The sequence below is a fragment of the Boleophthalmus pectinirostris genome, unplaced genomic scaffold, assembly GCF_026225935.1.
Source record: "Boleophthalmus pectinirostris isolate CB_2022bp ecotype Guang Dong unplaced genomic scaffold, ASM2622593v1 HiC_scaffold_1, whole genome shotgun sequence".
Taxonomy (NCBI): domain Eukaryota; kingdom Metazoa; phylum Chordata; class Actinopteri; order Gobiiformes; family Gobiidae; genus Boleophthalmus; species Boleophthalmus pectinirostris.
The window spans coordinates 38,299,183-38,317,090 of record NW_026570970.1 but is presented as its reverse complement, the minus strand read 5'-3'; the positions used below and the strand labels follow the sequence as shown (position 1 = coordinate 38,317,090).

The window sequence follows — 17,908 nt, the reverse complement described above, 5'->3', positions numbered from 1 at the left end:
TAATGCAATAGTAATGTAATGCCTTACATTTTCAATGCAGTAATATTGTAATGTAATGAATTACTTTGAAATGACAGTAATAGGTAATAAATAACGCATTACAGTTTCAAAGTAACTTGCCCAACAGTGCTTATTATTTTCTGTATTATACCTTCTTGTTACTTTGATTAAGTTAGTAGTTAGTTAATTATTTAGTGTAATTCTTATTTTTACACCTTGGGCCCGTCTTGCCCCCAATCTTAGCATAAGAGCAGGCGCTAAGGAGGGGTCGTGTCCAGGTGGGGCTGTACTTCGCTGCTGGAGGCTGGAGTGGGATGGTACAAGTACATAAATGGTGATGGCATCTGAACCAATCTGTGACCGCTGTGGCATTTAAAATCTTTGCCAGTGTGGGTAATGTCTGTAATATTTACCTCATTATCAGGCAGTGAAGCAGAGTTGTCAGTTATGTATGAGTACATAAAACAGCTCTGGAGCAAGTATGCACCAGTAGAGGCACCAGGAATATAGGATTTTGTATGGGCCATGACAGAACTGACAGGGAGCGGGCGAGGGGCTGTGCTCTGCTGTGGGAGGGCAGCTCCTGCACAGCATACGGAACATGTTCTGCATTTATCATCCTAATATAATTCCAAATAAAAGAAGTTTTGAGCATGTTACATGTTGTTTTTCAGTGGACTCGCCTGATATTTATTTTTACAATTCTGGCAATTCACTGAATGCCCCACACCACGCCCTCAGTCTGCTCCACTCCACCTGATGTTCAGGTAAGGCACACTTCTTGTTTAGAACTCCACGCCCCGCACTTGCGCTGGTACTAAGACTGCAGGCAAGATTGGGCCCCCGCTCCTAAAATGGCAGTAGGGAATCCCTGAGGGTCAGGACTCATGAGGGATGGTTTGAGGTTGTGAAAAGATTTCAAGATTTAATTCCAAAGTGATTTTTCTGTATTTGCTATTTTTTTATTTAAATTTGTAGGGTGGCAGTTATTCCAGCATCAGGTTTATGTGGCTGTAGGGGTCCCACTCCCAAGTTGATCACATTTTTAATTTTATTTATTTATTTATTTATTTTTTTCAATAGTTAGGCCCTAGAGTATGAATGGCAGTATTCAAGTACACATATTAGCCTGTCTATCCAACTCTGCATAGTGTTATTCCTTATCACTGAACACATACTGTGCCTTACTGTACTCTAATCATAACCATAACCCTTTGTACCTGCAATGTTGACGAAGAAGGTCATGGAGTCATCAGCTGTGTCACAGACATACTCGGCGGAATCCTGGACGGTGGTTTTGGGGATGATTAGTCTTCTGTAGACTCCGTCCTCTTCAATGAGAAGGTTCTGGCTCTCCTCCACCTGCAACCCGTCTCTGTACCAGCGCACCACCGCGTTTGGACGGGAGATCTCACAGCTCAGGACCATGCGCTCGGAGGTCTGCTGACACAACTCCATTTGGGACTGACTTGGGGAAACGATACGCACTGGGGGCTCTGGGGGAGAGAGGAGCAGGTGTGGGCCAATGGGTAAGACTTTCTTTCCATAACAACAAGGAGGCTAATAATTAAGTATAAAATGGCTGCATGCTGACAGGCAGCAGTTTTAGGGGTTTTTGATGTATAGTACTCCCAAACCAAAGGATGTCCCCAAGTTGTAAAAGCAAATTGAAGTCTATCAAGTGGGCCCAAGTTTTTCAAGAGTGAATATGTTTTTCCACTCATCCAAGTAGCTGTCATACTCTGATCTGCCAACACCTTCTGGTATGACAGCCATATTTTATCTAACTGTTCATGCCCCTACTAAGCTAAAATGAATATTGTTCAAATGCAGATTTACATTGTAATACAGTGAGTTCTTGAGTTTAGTCTAATCAGGTTCAACATTTGTGAACTGACCGTTTGGATATTTAATGGCAGTAGAACATAATCAGTAGGGAAAACTGTCTCACCTGACCTCATCTGAGAGTATGACAGTATCACATTCTAGAAAATGAAATCAATCAATGGGTCACGTATAGCCAGGCTGGCACCAGCAGGTGCCTCCGCTCAATTTCATTTCTCTCTAGTGACTAGGTCAGGAATCAGAATACACTAGATGGTTCGCAAAAAGCCCGGAAGAGCGAGTTCGGGAACCAGCAAATCAGCGAGGTGTTATATATTCTGTGTTGGCAACAATTCCCGAGATCAAGGATTTAAAGCCGGAATAAAGAGAATGTTTGGTAAATTTATTCAAGGGGAAAGATGTTATTGTTCTTCCTACGGGATTTGGGAAAAGCTTAATATACCAGTTAGCCCCGTTAGCGACGCATTACATAAGCCACAGCCAAATAACAGTGATTGGTTAAATGAAAAAAAGTACCTGCCTACCGTCGAGAGAACAGATTCTAACACTGCGAGGTCAGACGGTTTCTACAAAGTGAAACCAAATGATGAATCAGACTAAGTCACCCAACCTATTAACATCCTTTGATATTGTTTTCTTTGTTTTTGTTTGGGATCCTCAAACTCTTTTATTCAGACAGATTTTAAAGCAGTGACACTTACAGAACCTTGTCAGAACTGAAGAATCTGCTTGAATGAGTGGCAGAACATATTCCCTCTCAAAAACATTGTTCGGTTAGAGAATTCATTGTTCTTTTGTGATGGAACCTACCTGGACGAGTGAGGAATTACACAGACAAGCAAAGACATTTGTCCACTGTCCTACCAACATGCAGACAATGTGCCACTGTATTAATAACTCTGGAAGGACAGTAAAAAGTAAGATTCTCTCAAAGATCAACAAGATTCAGTTAGAATTATGAGTTATGTGAATAATTCCCTCGGGTTGTGCTAAAGAAGAGAAGGAATGACCCAATCCAGTACTGTTAGTAGAACTACATTCAGTTTAGAACAAGTTCATGTGCAAACTAAATGTGTAGATTCTCCATCTGCACTTTCAGTAAAAAAGAAAACCAAGAGTGAATGAAATATTTATGGGCAACAAAATCATAGTCTTATGGAAGAACATGCTAGTTTTATGCAAGATGAAAAGGATATTTTGCTGTCCATAATTCATTCAAACATAAAATAAGATCAAATAAAAGTTTTGGAACCAATGACGCATTTCAAGAAGACATCTGAAGATGCAGAGGTTAAGACTGGACAAGATTCAAATATGGACAGCGAGATAAAACAGTAACAAGAAATACTTTGCTGTCCATATTTCATTTTGAGAAGAGTGTCAAAATGTCAAAGTGCAGATGAGAAGAATAAGAAATGCTGCAGTAGGTTCAGTCTCCATGTGCAGTGGATAAGATAGGCTCACAAGTGTTACATATAGTCCCATTCACACATACTTAGTTTGCACAAAACTGACAGGTACCATCTTCCAGAGCTCTCAAAAACGCACACATGCCAGAACATTGTAACCACATCTGCTCTGTTCACATCATAGACTGTATATATCTCTGGACATATGTATCCTGCTACTACCTGGCTCATTCAAAAAATATCACCCCTCTGACTGCTGCTCTCAGGCTCGTCATTTTGACCTGAAAATGTACATTTTAACCCACTCTATATGATCCTGAGGTTTTTCTTCCACTATTTCATCTGTAAATGAAGATATGAACATTGAAAAAAAACTCTTTTGAGGTCACTTGTGTGGGCAAGGAGGGGTGTGTACCTTCAACAGCCTTACTCCTGACTGGCTCTTTGGTTGCTATGACACTCACGCTTGGATTTCCAAATATGGAATGTTGCCTCATATAACGCGCTGTAACTGCTAGCCTCAATTGACTTTTTTTAGCTGGAGCCAAATGCTATGGGTGACGTCACACTCCCTTAGTCCACTTCTACTATATATACAGTCTATGGATAAGACAGGTAGGTCTGCACAGACTGTACCTGCTTTTACCTGTGATATTGAGCTGGAAGAAGATGGAGTCATGGTCGGTGTCACAGACGTACTCCCCTGAGTCCTCCACTCGACAGGACATGATCTTCAGTCTTCTATACGGGCCCTCTACCTTCAGCTTGATGTTCTCACTCTCCTGAAGCTTCTGTCCATCTTTGTACCAGCTCACAACTCCATTCGGGCGAGACAGCTCACAGCTCAGGATCACCTCCTCTGGGACGTGTCGATCCAAATGTACGTCCTCTTTAGGGTAGACGATCATAACTGGAGGTTCTTTGAATGTGCACAAAAGAGACACCATTTCACACCACAACCCAAGGACTGTTTACACAGGTCTCAATGCTAGATCAGAGTTTTAAAGGGACTATCCTACATTAGTGTATCCATGGGTTTTAGAATGATTGTAATTGAAATGAAAATAATTTGTGAGGATTGCCATATTAATTAACAATTTAAAACAAAATACCTCCTTAATGTGAGGTTTACAGCTCCAACTGCCACTGTGGACCTACCCATGCATGCAGTCTGCTTAGCCTTGTCCTCATCAACAAATTAAGAAGAAGAGTTGGAAATGTAGAAAGAGGAGGTATGAACCAGGAAGTCAAACATTTAGAAGTTTAACACCAAGATAGGAGCTGAAAACCTTCAGTTGCCAGGTCTCTCCAAAAAGAGTGCTTCAGCAACATAGGATCATGGGAATTGGGGAACCGATCGAACCAAGTCTCCAATATCTGTAGAAGTAACAGCTGCGGTCTCTGCCAAGCCAAAAGCACTTTTTTCGTAAAAGGTTTTGGGTATAACATTTCACATTTGTATCATATATTTAGCAATCCTGTCTTCTCCCAAGTCATACTACAACTGTTCTGACCATTAAAACCTTCAGACCAGACATATCTCTCTAAACTAACTCTAGTGAAGTTGAGTTTCTTTGTCAGACTCTGTTACCTAGGACGGTCACTTTGAACATGACCACATTGTCTCCGGTTCGGCAGGAGAATGTTCCGGTGTCACAGAGCTGAGCTGAGCGGAGGGTTAGAGTCCTGGTGGTGCCTTCAGCCTGAATAACCACGGCCTTGTTTGGTTGGACTTCGACTCCGTCTTTGTACCACTGCACTGCCCCCTCTGGCACGGAGACGTCACAGGACAGTACCAGCTCCTCCTGCTCCACTATGGTCCTCAGCAGATCCTCCTCTGGGATTTCTCTAAACGTGACCGGAGGAGCTGCAACACAATGGCACAGACATGAGGCAGGGGCCAGGGGGCGCTGTGCAGAGAGCCATGCAGAGGCTTCATGGGCTGAGCATGCTCCAAACTGCCATCTAGAGGACTACTCATGTTAATCTGCTATCTCTATAAGCCGAGGGGACTCTCTAAAGTTTGGCATTTCATCCGGGGGTGGGACCATGGCTACCCACTTATTCACCTGTGCCCTGGTCTAAAGCAGACTTTTTGACAAGACAAAGCTTCAATTAAACCTAAAATTAGAACAAGAAACATTCAGCTTTTCATGTACTTTCCATTTGTGACACCATTTTCTCCAAAATGCAGCTATGGCTATCAGCCACTTCACATTTGTGGCTATGCTAAGGATTTTTTTTTACTATATATTTTTTCACAATCAAGAAGATCTAGAAGCTACCATTTGTTATTAGTCTGGCTGACCCAGCCCTGTTGTATTGTCACATATCACCACTAGATGCTATCTACGTTACTGCTGTGACAGTGTGCCAGCTTTGGCCTGACAGAAGAAGAGCAAAGAGCACAGGAGAGGGGAGGGGTCAGGTTACACACCTGAACTTTACTGGGGTTTTTTTTTGTTTTGTTTTTTTAAATAAATAGAATTATGGACGTAGCCTTAAGATTAGGGTCAGGATTAGCTTTAGGAACAGGTAAGTTAAAGGGATTCGGGATTTTTTACATAAATCTGTGTGTCATCCCCGTGAACAGTGTCGTGCATCAACACTGACTTACCCCCGACAGCGTCCGGTGAACCGAGATACTGGCCATTTTCAGTGCTGATGAAAGTCGTCCGGCAAGTTGGCTGGGGACTATATATTAAAGCATTTTTCTTCTCAAAACAATATGTGTTCAAAAAAGTGATACATTTGGATCACAAAACCATCGTCGCCTAAAAAGGCAGACCTCATTAATCATCATTGGCACTATTTTCTCTCCGTTCGTATCACTGCACGCTGCCGCCAGGTGACAGCCGCGCACGAATCCATCCCTTTGTTCAGTTGTTCAGGAGTGTTTACATGTGCAGACCGCTGCGACATGAGAGAGCTAACGTGAGAGCTAGAGCCATAAGTATATAAACTTGAATAAGATACATAAGAATATATCTAAAAATGGTGCGAACTCTTGATTCTCCAGGCTGTAACAACAAAAATCTGGCTGAATCTCCACACACATTTCACTGTTTTCCTGTCACGGACTTTGCGTTGAAGAAACTTTGACTTCTTGACTTAGGCTTCAATGTAGAAACCAAACCAGGTAAGAACGAAGAAATGCCGCTATGTTTACAAGAGAACAGACTCAAGAATCAGCTGTAACTGTGTGCAGTAAATCACTCAGTGTCATATCACCAGTGAAGCTTCTACAAAACGTAACTTTATAAGTCGACTGTTATTACTATTGTAAATGTGGCGTACACTATTGGCAGCAGCTACGTGGACGTGTGGATGATTCTATGTTTCTATTAGTCGTCCATGCTTCAGTCACAGTGTCGACTCTATGTTCACTGTGTACGAGTTTATAAATGACGTGATGGTGATTGTCGCTCACTCGGTCTCTCACGGCTCCAGCTTCAACTTGTACCACTTCTCTGTCTCTCTTCTCTCTCTGCTCGTTCTAACTCCATCTGGTGAATTTCGGCATCAGTATTTTCGGGTTCATAAAGATTTCCCCTTGGTTTTGTGGTAAAGGCAAAGTCTTTATTGTCGGTGTTGTAATCAGACATGTTGTCACTAACATTCCAAGCAGTAAACAAAGTGAACCAGGCGCAGCTGTCACCTGGCGACCGCACGCAGTGATATGAACGGAAAGAAAATAGTGCCAAGCGATTATCAGGTCTGACTTTTTTGGCGATGATGGTTTTGTGATGCAAATGTATCACTCTTTTGAACACAGATTGTTTTGAGAAGAAAAATGCTTTAGTATACAGCCCCCAGCCAACTTGCAGGACTACTTTCGTCAGCACCGAAAACGGCCAGTATCTCGGTTCACCGGACGCTGTCGGGGGTAAGTCAGTGTGGATGTACGACACTGCTCACGGGGATGACATACAGATTTATGTCAAAAATCCCAAACTATCCCTTTAAGAGTTTTGGGACAGGTTTGCTATCCTGGAGTCTTGGAAGAACTGAACTTTAATTTTGATTACACCTGGCAATAATGAAATTAACTCCTACAGCACACAGCAATTACTTAGCTTTGATTGACATGGAACACTAAGCCCCACCCCCAGACAAAATGTCAGACATTTAAGGCGTCCTATAAGTGGAGTACATGAACGTTTGGACAGTTCAGTGATGGGATGACCAGAAGCGAGCTCAAAAAAAAAAAAAAATCAAGAAAGTGAGGATTAAGATGGAGGCGCTTCTGTTTAGATGTTAGAAGCCAGCAGGATGTGGAAGTGACCAAGGAAAGACTGTGTTTCACCTTGGTCCACTGAAACGGACTCGTCTTTGGAAACGGGCAATAATGGCCATGAAACTGCAGAGGGCGCCGTCTCCTGTGTACGCCCTGCTTCACGGCACACCTCAGATATTGGCAGGTGAGGTTTCGGGTCGGTAAAATGACAGGTGAGGTTGCTCCTGTCAGACCTGTCTGCTCCTGTCTGCTCTGGGACCACTGTTCCCGCATCTGCCTCTGGAACAGCTGAGAACCAAAGGGGGGGGGCTATTGCAATTCACATTGGACTTACTTGAAGCAGCAGCAGACTCAGCAAATGTGACGACTGAACTTTACATTTTCAGTGCAAAAGGCAGGTTTTCATTTTTAATAACTTTATGACACCCATTTATGAAATCATAAGTCATGTGTCATATAAGCTTCCCGTGTCCAACCAGGAAGTAAAATGATGGACTTCACCAGAATTGTCAAACTCTTTTGCCGAAATTATGTCATTCATGCTAAGTGTTAGTTTGACTTTATGTTCATGATTTTACTCACCAGCAACAGTCAAATATTCTGTCAGCTGAAACCTTAGTTTGACATTAATTTAAGTTAAATATAGATTGCAGTTTCATAACATTTATTTTTAGCAAAACATATTGCTGTAATCACATAACACATTAAATTTGACACTAAACTGTTTGCTCATGCTATTAGCAGATAATGTGGTGTTTGACGCATAGAATCAAAATCATTGATGCATAATACACGTACATATTATATTCCCATTTAACAGGAGCGCATGGACAAGTAGCCTTATTTCTTTGAATGATAATGGGTTAAATCTCTCTAAAGCTTGAGAGACTGTCGCTCCAGGTTCATTTGACGGTCGGCAGATGCAGAAGACATTAGTAATCAAATATCTTCCAGTGGAGATCCTCACATGTTTGCATAGAGCTGCGTGTACTGAGCTAAAAGTGAGTCAGCGTGAACAAGATGTTCAAGTATTAACCATCAACGATGAGTGATTCAGATTTACAAACTCTTTTTTAAGAATCTATTTCTGCTAAATATGTAAAAGTGATCGAGTTGAAGGTTGTAGTCATGTGGATACTGTTTTTGCAATCAAGATGTTTCGGCTCCCATCCAGAAGCCATTTTATGTTTAAAGGTGCTGGCTTGAGACCCTGGGATTTCTACTACTCTGAGTTTACTACGCTGTTTTTGTGAAGAAAGAGAATCTCTTTTAAAATAGAAATGGGGGACTGAGATTTAAGATACCAGCTGTTCACACCCCTGCAATAGGGTGACAGCACTAAGGTTAGCTGTAAACAAGGACAGGGCAATTTCACTCTAAAACTCCCCCCTTGGGCTGGACTTGGGTAACTCAGAGTAGTATAAATTCTAGTATCTCAAGCCAGTACCCTCAAATAGAACGTGGCTTCTGGATGGGAGCTGAAACAGTGTCCAGATGACCACCATAGAAACCTCCTCTACACTGAAACACTCCTGAACAAATGAGGGATTACACTGTCAATTCATATTTTGCATTGCTGTTCTGCATTTTACAGACAAAGTCTATTTTTATTTTTTTTTTATTAAATTTGATTCATTTTTATTTAGTTTAACGTTGCATCATAATGGTGGAGCAAGTTCCTAGTTTGTGAACTTCTGAATGTTGGTGACATCAGATGCAAAGTATCAGTACGTTCAACAGTTTGATCGACTGCAGTGTTGTGTCCATTAGTAGCGAAGCACTCACTGAATCGTTAGTGGGTTCAGTGTTTTCAGATCACCTGCAACATCCACCTTGAAACTGATGGAGTCGTCTGCAGCCTCACACTGGTACAGACCGCTGTGTGTGACCCGGGCCGAGGGAATGACCAAAGCCCTGAGCCTGTCCACGCTCTGGAGCTCCAAGTCGGACAAGGGCGGAGACACCTGCCCATTTGTGGTGCAACTGTCCTCCTGCACCTGTCCATCTGTACCACACCTGTCCCCCTGCACCTGTCGTTCTGGGCTCTGAATGCCACACTCTCTCTGGGGCAATAGCATGTGCCTGTCTTTGTACCAGAAAACCTGTGCAGAGGCTTGGGACACCTCACACTGCAGGACAATGGGACAGCCCGCCTCCACAAACTTGTTCTTAGCCACCACGGGGAGCGAGGAGAACCTCACCGGACACGCTGTGGTATTAGATTTGCAGAGCACAGGTGTTAGGCTTCAAGACACACTGTTAAGACTTAAGAGATACACAACCAGTCAAAAGTTTGGACACACCTTCTCAACATTCAATGCCGCTTATGTTTCCTACTTTCTACATTTTAGATACAAACAGAAGACATCAAATATATGAAGTAAGACATCAGGAATAATGTACAGAAGAAACAAAAAGGTATATCCCCAAAATAGCCACCATTTGCTTTCTGGAAAACTTTGCCAAAACCTTGGCCTTATCTCAGTGAGAGGTTTGAGGAAGTCCCTGAAATTGTTTTCACTTCACAGCCGTACCTTGTCAAGTTTCATTAGTAGAATACCAAGAGTGTGCAAAGCAGTGTGCAAAGAAAAGTGATCAAGTGTGGCTATTTTGAAGAATTTATACTAAACACCTAAACTCCGCCCACAATCTCATTTCAAACAGAGCTCCTAAACCGGGCAAGACCTGGAGGACTACAGAAGAGAGTGAGGGGGAGAGAGGGAGTCTGGACTCATAAGGAACAATGTGATTGGTCTAAGAGGTATTCACACTCCAAATTCCACCTCTGCAGCCAGGTGTTTGTATCAGGAACACCTGGCTCTAATCAGGGAAGTCATGTGTAATGTCACATAGCACTTAAAATGCAGTGACCACTGGACGCAGCACACACTGTGTTCTTGAACACAAATGGACCTAATTTGCTCTAAAATGGCCAAGAAAGAAACTCATAACATTAGACGATACAAATGAAACACCATATACACAGTTTACTAACAAAATAAAGTTGATTGAGTGTTAAGTTCCGCCTTAAAGCTACCATCTGAAATTAGACTGGCCGACCCGGCCACCGCTAGATGCTATCCAGATTACTGCAGTCTGATAGTGTTCCGACTTTGGCCTGAAAGAAGAAGACCAGAGAGCACAGGTGAGGAAGAGAGGCCAGGTAAAGGAGGGAGGGATAATGCTTCATATCTACTGGCAAAAATCAAGTAAACTTACGTATGGTAGCTTTAAAACATGTTTTGAATTATTTCACTCTTTATGGTTTACTACATTCCATATGTGTTCATTCATAATTTTGATGTCTTCAGTGAGAACCGACCATGTAAATAATCATGGAAATAAAGAAAAAACATGAAATGAAAAAATGTGTCCAAACTTTAGACTGGTAGTGTCCACAGACTTCACCTTGCACGTGGACTCTAAACGTGACTACATCTTGACCGAGGCTGCAGCTGTACAAACCAGCGTCACTGGGCTTAGCACAGTGCACCATCAGCTTCCTCACACAGCCATCTCGCCTCATGTCCAGACCCGTCCTACAGAACAACTCCACCTTGTCTTTGGCCCATGTGACCTGCGCCAAAGGGTCCGACACCTGGCACTGCAGGACTATGGGAGAGCCCACGGACACAAGCTTGTGTCTGTCTGACAGCGTGAGAGGTAAGATGTGAGGAGGGCGGCCTGGAAGAGGAGGGAGAGGGTTTAAAGGACAATCAAGAGGCTGATCTAAAGTAGGGCTGGGAGATATGGCGATAAAGATCTCATCCATGTGATGAGCAATCAGCATGGAGCTAGTGAAGGCTCAAAACACAGCTAGGCTAAATCACACAATGCTAACTTTTAGGCACTTTGAGGATTTTGAAAATAAAAAAGTTCATGTTGTGAAAATGAATAATTACAAAATTGGACCTTTGTCGATGCCTGATCAGTTCAACAGGGCAGTTTGATTTCCCAAAAAATACATAATGCTATGTGTTCAGCTACACTAACATGGTAACTCATCAAACTCGCACCAGGACGGGGGGGGGGGTCTTGTCCAGGTCTTATTATAGATCCATGTCTGAAACATGGAACTCTTCCCCACCCGCTCCTCCTGTTGGTCAGTCTCTGTCATGCTTTGAGTGAGTTTAACCAATCACAGTGAAGAGTGAACATTCAGAAACAGCACATGGCTTTGTTTACCTCTCAACAATAGTATAAAGAAATGAAGAAAATGTGGTAAAATCGAAATCTGGCTCTGAGAAAATCATGACATTAATTTTTGGCATATCACCCACCCCTAAGGCTATATGACTACAGAAGATCACCTTTGACGTCCACCTCAAACTGGACCATATCTTCGTCTGTGGAGCACTTGTAGACTCCACTGTGCTGCTGTTCAGCTGAGAGGATTTTGAGAGTTCGGACCAAGCCCTCTGCACATATGTCCGTGTTAGCATCTGGATGAACCGTCTCTCCGTCTCTGGACCAGGTAACTTCAGCAGAGGGTTCCTTGCTCAGCTCACACCGAAGAACCACAGGAGAACCTTCACACACCTGCTGCTTTCTGTCTGAGTCTCCAAGCTCTAAGAACGTCACAGGTTTCACTGCGGACTCCACATCTGACACACAAGTGGATTCAGTTATCTTCTCAGACCAAAGAGAGAAGTCAAGAGTTTAAGAACATCATGGACAGTGGCCCCGAGGGGCTCAGAAGGAATTACACAAATTACTTAAGTTAGACACAAAACAAAACAAAGAATCCAAGTGAAACAAAGGCACAGCAGAAAGAAGAGTGAGTGTAGTGCGTTAGAGCGTTAAACAGCACAGCTGTTATGGATCAGGCAAGGACCAGCTCTGGAGGTCCTGGAGGGTTCATTACGTTTGGATCAGCAGCTTAGATCTACAGCTGGTATCCTACTGTACTCTGCAGTAATGTTAGCCTCTAGATCATCGAGCTCGCGAGATTTTGTGAGAAGCGCCAAAGCCGAATCCTGTGCAGATGTTGTGAATCCAAAATATCACTTTATTTTTGTTAACTCTGGCATATGACAAAGTTACAGGAGTATCCTTATTTACGTGAAGTCCTGTAAGCGTTTCTGAAGCATCTCCGCGTGTAGAGTTAGCCAGTTAGCTGCTGTGGTTGTATTAGTAGCAGCGCACACGGTTAGCGTCATTAGCTGCACTGTCACCTCGGACGTCCACAGTGAACTGGATGTCGTCATCTTTAGATTCGCAGCGGTACACGCCGCAGTGCTGCCTGTCCGCTGAGGGCACATACACACTCCTCTTCTGGCCCTCTGATTGGATGTCCACTCCGCTGTCGGGCACAAGCTCCGCCCCGTCCTTGTACCATGTGACTTGGCCTGAGGCATGTGAGAGCTCGCAGTGCAGAGCCAGAGGAGAGCCCTCCACCACGGTCTTCTTCTGCTCCTCATCAGACAGAGCGCAGAACCTGAGCAGAGGAGCTAAAACATGGGAAGGACAACTTTAAAATGTTATTTACCCAATGACATTCAAGTATGTCAAGTAAGTACTGGTTTTCAGATTCTAAAATGCTGTCATACTCTCAGATGGGGGCCAGTTTTACATGTTGTTTACACTGTACTTTGCAATGGAATATTGAAAAGAGCAAGAGCACAGTGTATTACAACATGTCTCTGCACTGAAGCCATTCATTTTAGCTGCCCCAATCTGGATCAAATATTATTGGCCTAAAAAATGTTATGTCATCTGAAAGCCACAAATATGCTGGAACACTACTACAGGACTGTGCTACAGTGCATTTTATGTGACCAAAACTGACACACAACGTTCAATGCCAGATCACTGTCTCTGTGAGTTAAAACACCGGCAGAGCTTTGGGCTGCTTGCAGTTAGAAACTTACTTTAGTAAATTAGTTATAGGTCAGTGAGGCTTCTACAGCAGGGTTCCACCAACACTATCTATATTTGCACTCATATAACCCAAACCACACACACATCTAGAGGTGGGTTTTTGTTAGGGTCTGTTAATGCTAAAAGCCGTAGCATTAGCATTAGCGCTCTTCACCTTTGACCTCCACATGAAACTGCACTGATTGGCTGTTTGTGTGGCAGCTGTAAATGCCAGACTGCCCCGGGGCGGCTGCAGCGATGGTCAGGCGCCGCTTTGAGCCATCGGACAGTATCTTCACGTTAGCGCCCTCACTGACCGCCGCTCCATCTTTGAACCATGACACGGGCACTTTGGGGTCGGACACCTCACAGGTCAGATCTATGTCCTGGCCCGCGTCACATGACCTCTGCGTGTGTCCAATCGCAGTGAGCGTGACTGGAGCTGAGGGCATCACGAAAACAACGTTATCACTATGAATGAAAGAGAGGCTCAAAAGCACAGGAGGACTGAGGTTAGACATGCCACAGCTACAGTTATGTCCTTCTGTTAGTGCTACAGAGACAGTTTACACTGAGGGAGACACAGGCCTCTTAGACACATCTAAGTCTTATCTAACACCAACACGTTCAATTTAAACCATATGTCACAGTCTCCCAAGAGGCTTAAAGAAACTAAATGTTTCAGGTTCCTGTAGAACACTGAGGCATAACCACAACCTTCAGGCTTGGGTGACTTTCACCTGGAAACTTTGGGACATAAGATTTGAACAAGACAAATAACTTCTCACAGGCAATTAATGTAACTTTGGGGATTAAAGACATTCTTGACAGCCACTGAATAACAGCATTGGTCTGTACTAATAAAAATACACCTGTGTGATTGTTTTCATCTATGGCCTCAGACAAATAACCTCATTAAGTTCGTCATCTAAAAACGACAAATCTCAAACACACCCCGTCATTACCTAAAGCAAAGATCCTTTTACATAACAGTGTCTACAAACAGATGTTTAAAACATCCAGATCTGCATCTGCACAGGAGTCTATCATCATCTATCTATAGATGTACAAAATATCCTAATGTTCTTTCATTCTAAATGCCTACCCCTTTCTGTTCCATTGGTAATGCTAACCATTGAAATCACCTGCAGCCACCTTATTCACAGTGACTCTGTCAACGCAGCAATCTTCAAATGTTTTACAGAAATACAACTCCTCTGAGCATCTGGAGTCTGAAGTGGTCTGAGCTGCAGTCTGCTCTGTGTGTAACCTCTGAGGAGTCATGAAGGGACCTTCTCCCTCTCTCTGGTGGAGGCCTGACTTGACTGTCCTCTGCACAGACGTGCTGTGGCACTGCTGTGATCCAGTTAAACAGCAGGCCTGGTCCATCAGGTCACAGACAGACTGTAGAGAGTTATTAAAGACACTCTGGGAGCTGTACAAATGTGTCTCACCACAGGGGACGCTGTGCAGGTGGCTCTGAGCTTCAGGCTGCAGAGACTGAACAGTCCCTGAGATTGGCTCTTCATATTTGACCTTTTTTGAACCAGAATCTCTACGCTCCAGATCACTGGAGTCCCTCAGGTCCTTACATGTCTCTGTAGGTTGACAGATGTTCTGACAGTTTGTCATGGACCTACTCAGCTCCATGCAGTTCAGATCTGCTCTCTTTGGAGTGGAGAGTGTCCTCTCTGGTGAAGCTGCACACATGGAGCCTGCGCTGTGGAGGCCCTCCCTTTGCACTGATGAGGTGTGACCTGTGTGTGCGAGCTGCTCTGGATGGACCTGAGCCAAATGTACAGTATTTAAACACTGTTCTGACACAGTCTGGACGCTGACCGAGTCTAAAACTCTGATTGAGTCTGTGTGCACAGATCTGTGTGTTTTTGAGGGCAGGAGGGTCCTCGTCCCTTTCAATCCTGGGTCAAAGATCAGGTCCCCTGTGTGAGGGGAGAGTTTCAGTTCTGATGACACTTCAGCTGAAGCCTCTGGTCTCTGGAGCTGAGGCTTCTGTGGGTCAAGTGTGTGTGTGCTCTGTGTGTGTGCGCCCTGTGTGTGTGCGCCCTGTGTGTGTATGCCCAGTGTGTGTATGCCCAGTGTGTGTGTGCCTAGTGTGTGTGTGCCTAGAGTGTGTGTGCCTAGTGTGTGTGTGCTCTGTGTGTGTGTGCCCTGTGTGTGTGTGCCTAATGTGTGTGTGCTCTGTGTGTGTGTGCCTAATGTGTGTGTGCCCTGTGTGTGTGTGCCTAATGTGTGTGTGCTCTGTGTGTGTGTGCCTAATGTGTGTGTGCTCTGTGTGTGAGTGCCTTGTGTGTGAGTGCTGTGTGTGTGAGTGCCTTGTGTGTGAGTGCTGTGTGTGTGAGTGCTGTGTGTGTGAGTGCCTTGTGTGTGAGTGCTGTGTGTGTGAGTGCCTTGTGTGTGAGTGCTGTGTGTGTGTGTGCCTAATGTGAGTGTGCTCTGTGTGTGTGTGCCTTGTGTGTGAGTGCTGTGTGTGTGGGTGCTCTGTGTGTGAGTGCTGTGTGTGTGCAGAGGGGGGGCAGAGGGAGCAGGTGTGGAGAGAGCAGGTCTGGTGCAGGTCTGATGGAGCAGGTTTGATTGAGCAGAGGCTGTGACAGAGTCGGGCTGAGGAGCTGTGTGCTGTAAGAAGTAGATAAAGTCCTCTCTCGGCTCCTCTGTGTGTCTCTGTGTGTGACTCTGAACTGTGGAGTTTCCACAGACAGTGTTCTGAGCACACTCAGTTTGTTGTGAGAGATTATCTGGGCGTGTTTGCACAGACTCCAACATGACCTCACACTGGTGAAGAGGTGCTGCCCTGAAGACTCCTCTGGAGATGGACTTAGTCTTTTTCTCACACTGTTGCTTTAGTTTTTTCAGTAACACTGCTTCAGCCTGTGACCTCAGAGCAGAGAGGAGGGCTGGTCTGGAATGTTCTGGATTTGTCTTGGTCTCTGGTCTTCTGCTGCTGCAGTCTAGTGAGCAGTTTTGATCTGAACAGGTGACCTCCTCTGGGCCCTCCACCTCTGCTTCCTCCTCTGTCCTAGCCTGCTCCTCTGGTTCCTCCTCTGCGTCCTCTTCCTCTTGGCTCTTATTCTGTGGGCTCTCTTCCGGGTGCCCTCTTCCCTCTTTGTCTCCAATTTCTATGTCTCTGTCCCTGCTCCTCCCTGCTTCCTCTCCCCCTGGAATCTCCTCCTCTGGCTCCTCTTCCTCTCTCTCTCTGCTCCTCTCTGGGTTGGAGGGCCGCGCCGCTGGGGCTAAAGGCAGTGATGGTGCACAGAGAAAGGTTTCAGTCGTAATCGTCTCAACAGAAAGTGCATCATGTGGGTTAGCATGGAGTTATTGAGGATCCATTGCAAAGACAAGCAAGATGACCCAGATTGGCCTGTGGTTTCTCCCTCCTTCTAAATCTCACATCTCTCTAATCTGCGTCCTATCATTTTAATCCTTTAAATCCATTAAGGTCCAGTTTTAAGAGAAGGTTGTCATTGCAACGGGGTCATGTTCAGGACAGCAATGACATGGAGGGGTCTTGTGTTGATAAGAATAAGATGAAATTTAAGAGTCAAAAGTTAGAAGCAAGATGGAGGTTAGCGTGAACACATGTAGTTAGTATGAAGAGGACACACATTTGGTTACAGTGACGACACAACATGTAAAAGAACTGCAGGAGATGGAGGATAAAGTCATGGAGAAGCGGTCACACGTACATCTTCAGAGCGCAGATGGTTCCACTCTGGTTAGAGGCGATTGTGTGCTGTGTTACATGGATGACTGATGCCAAAACCAATCAAATCACCTTTGGCTTCCACTGAGTTTGGGGCCGATTCTGCGCTCTCACTGTCGGGACTGTGACTCTGCTCTGTTCAAAGAGAAAACAGTCAGTCGTGGTGTTTTCAGACCACAGTGCAGAAATGAAAACTGGATCTCCACCTTTGAAGTTCTTGCTTGGTACGGCCTGGTTTTTGGACTCTGGTACGGCCAGGTTTGTGGACTCTGGTACGGCCAGGTTTGTGGACTCTGGTACGGCCAGGTTTGTGGACTCTGGTACGGCCTGGTTTGTGGACTCTGGTACGGCCAGGTTTGTGGACTCTGGTACGGCCAGGTTTGTGGACTCTGGTACGGCCAGGTTTGTGGACTCTGGTACGGCCAGGTTTGTGGACTCTGGTACGGCCAGGTTTGTGGACTCTGGTACGGCCTGGTTTGTGGTTACTGCCCTCTGCGCAGAGGAGCTGGTGATCTGAACTGTACTGAAGAATTGTCCAGAACCATGACTTGAATTTCCCTCACGATCGATAAAGTATCGCTCGATTTCTCTCTCAGTTTTTACAGGACTGTGAAGATGAACCAGCGAATGGAGCTCAACTGGACTAGTGGACCACCTGGGACCATGGCTTTGCACAGGACCAAAGCACTGTCCAATATCATGATTCGATCCAGAATCTTGAGGCTCTTCGGGGCATTTCTGATCGCTGACGTCGTGGAAGTCATCCGTCTCGGGGGAGATGGGAGTCCCATCTTTGTACCAGCACGCTTTTGCCACCGGGTCCGAGATTTCAAACTGCTG

General features: G+C 44.7%; 1 protein-coding gene across 1 annotated transcript in view; it reads right to left on the bottom strand.

Moving 5' to 3' along the window:
- The window catches only part of LOC110162715 (obscurin-like protein 1), a 74,280-nt gene that overhangs the window by 38,683 nt on the left and 17,689 nt on the right, over positions 1–17,908 (bottom strand). Inside the window, exons 7-9 of the mRNA XM_055162243.1 lie at positions 4,846–5,121; positions 3,901–4,173; positions 1,221–1,496 (exon numbers count right to left, since the gene is read on the bottom strand). Of these exons, the coding sequence (XP_055018218.1) occupies positions 1,221–1,496; positions 3,901–4,173; positions 4,846–5,121 (825 nt within the window). The remainder of the gene's footprint in view (positions 1–1,220; positions 1,497–3,900; positions 4,174–4,845; positions 5,122–17,908) is intronic.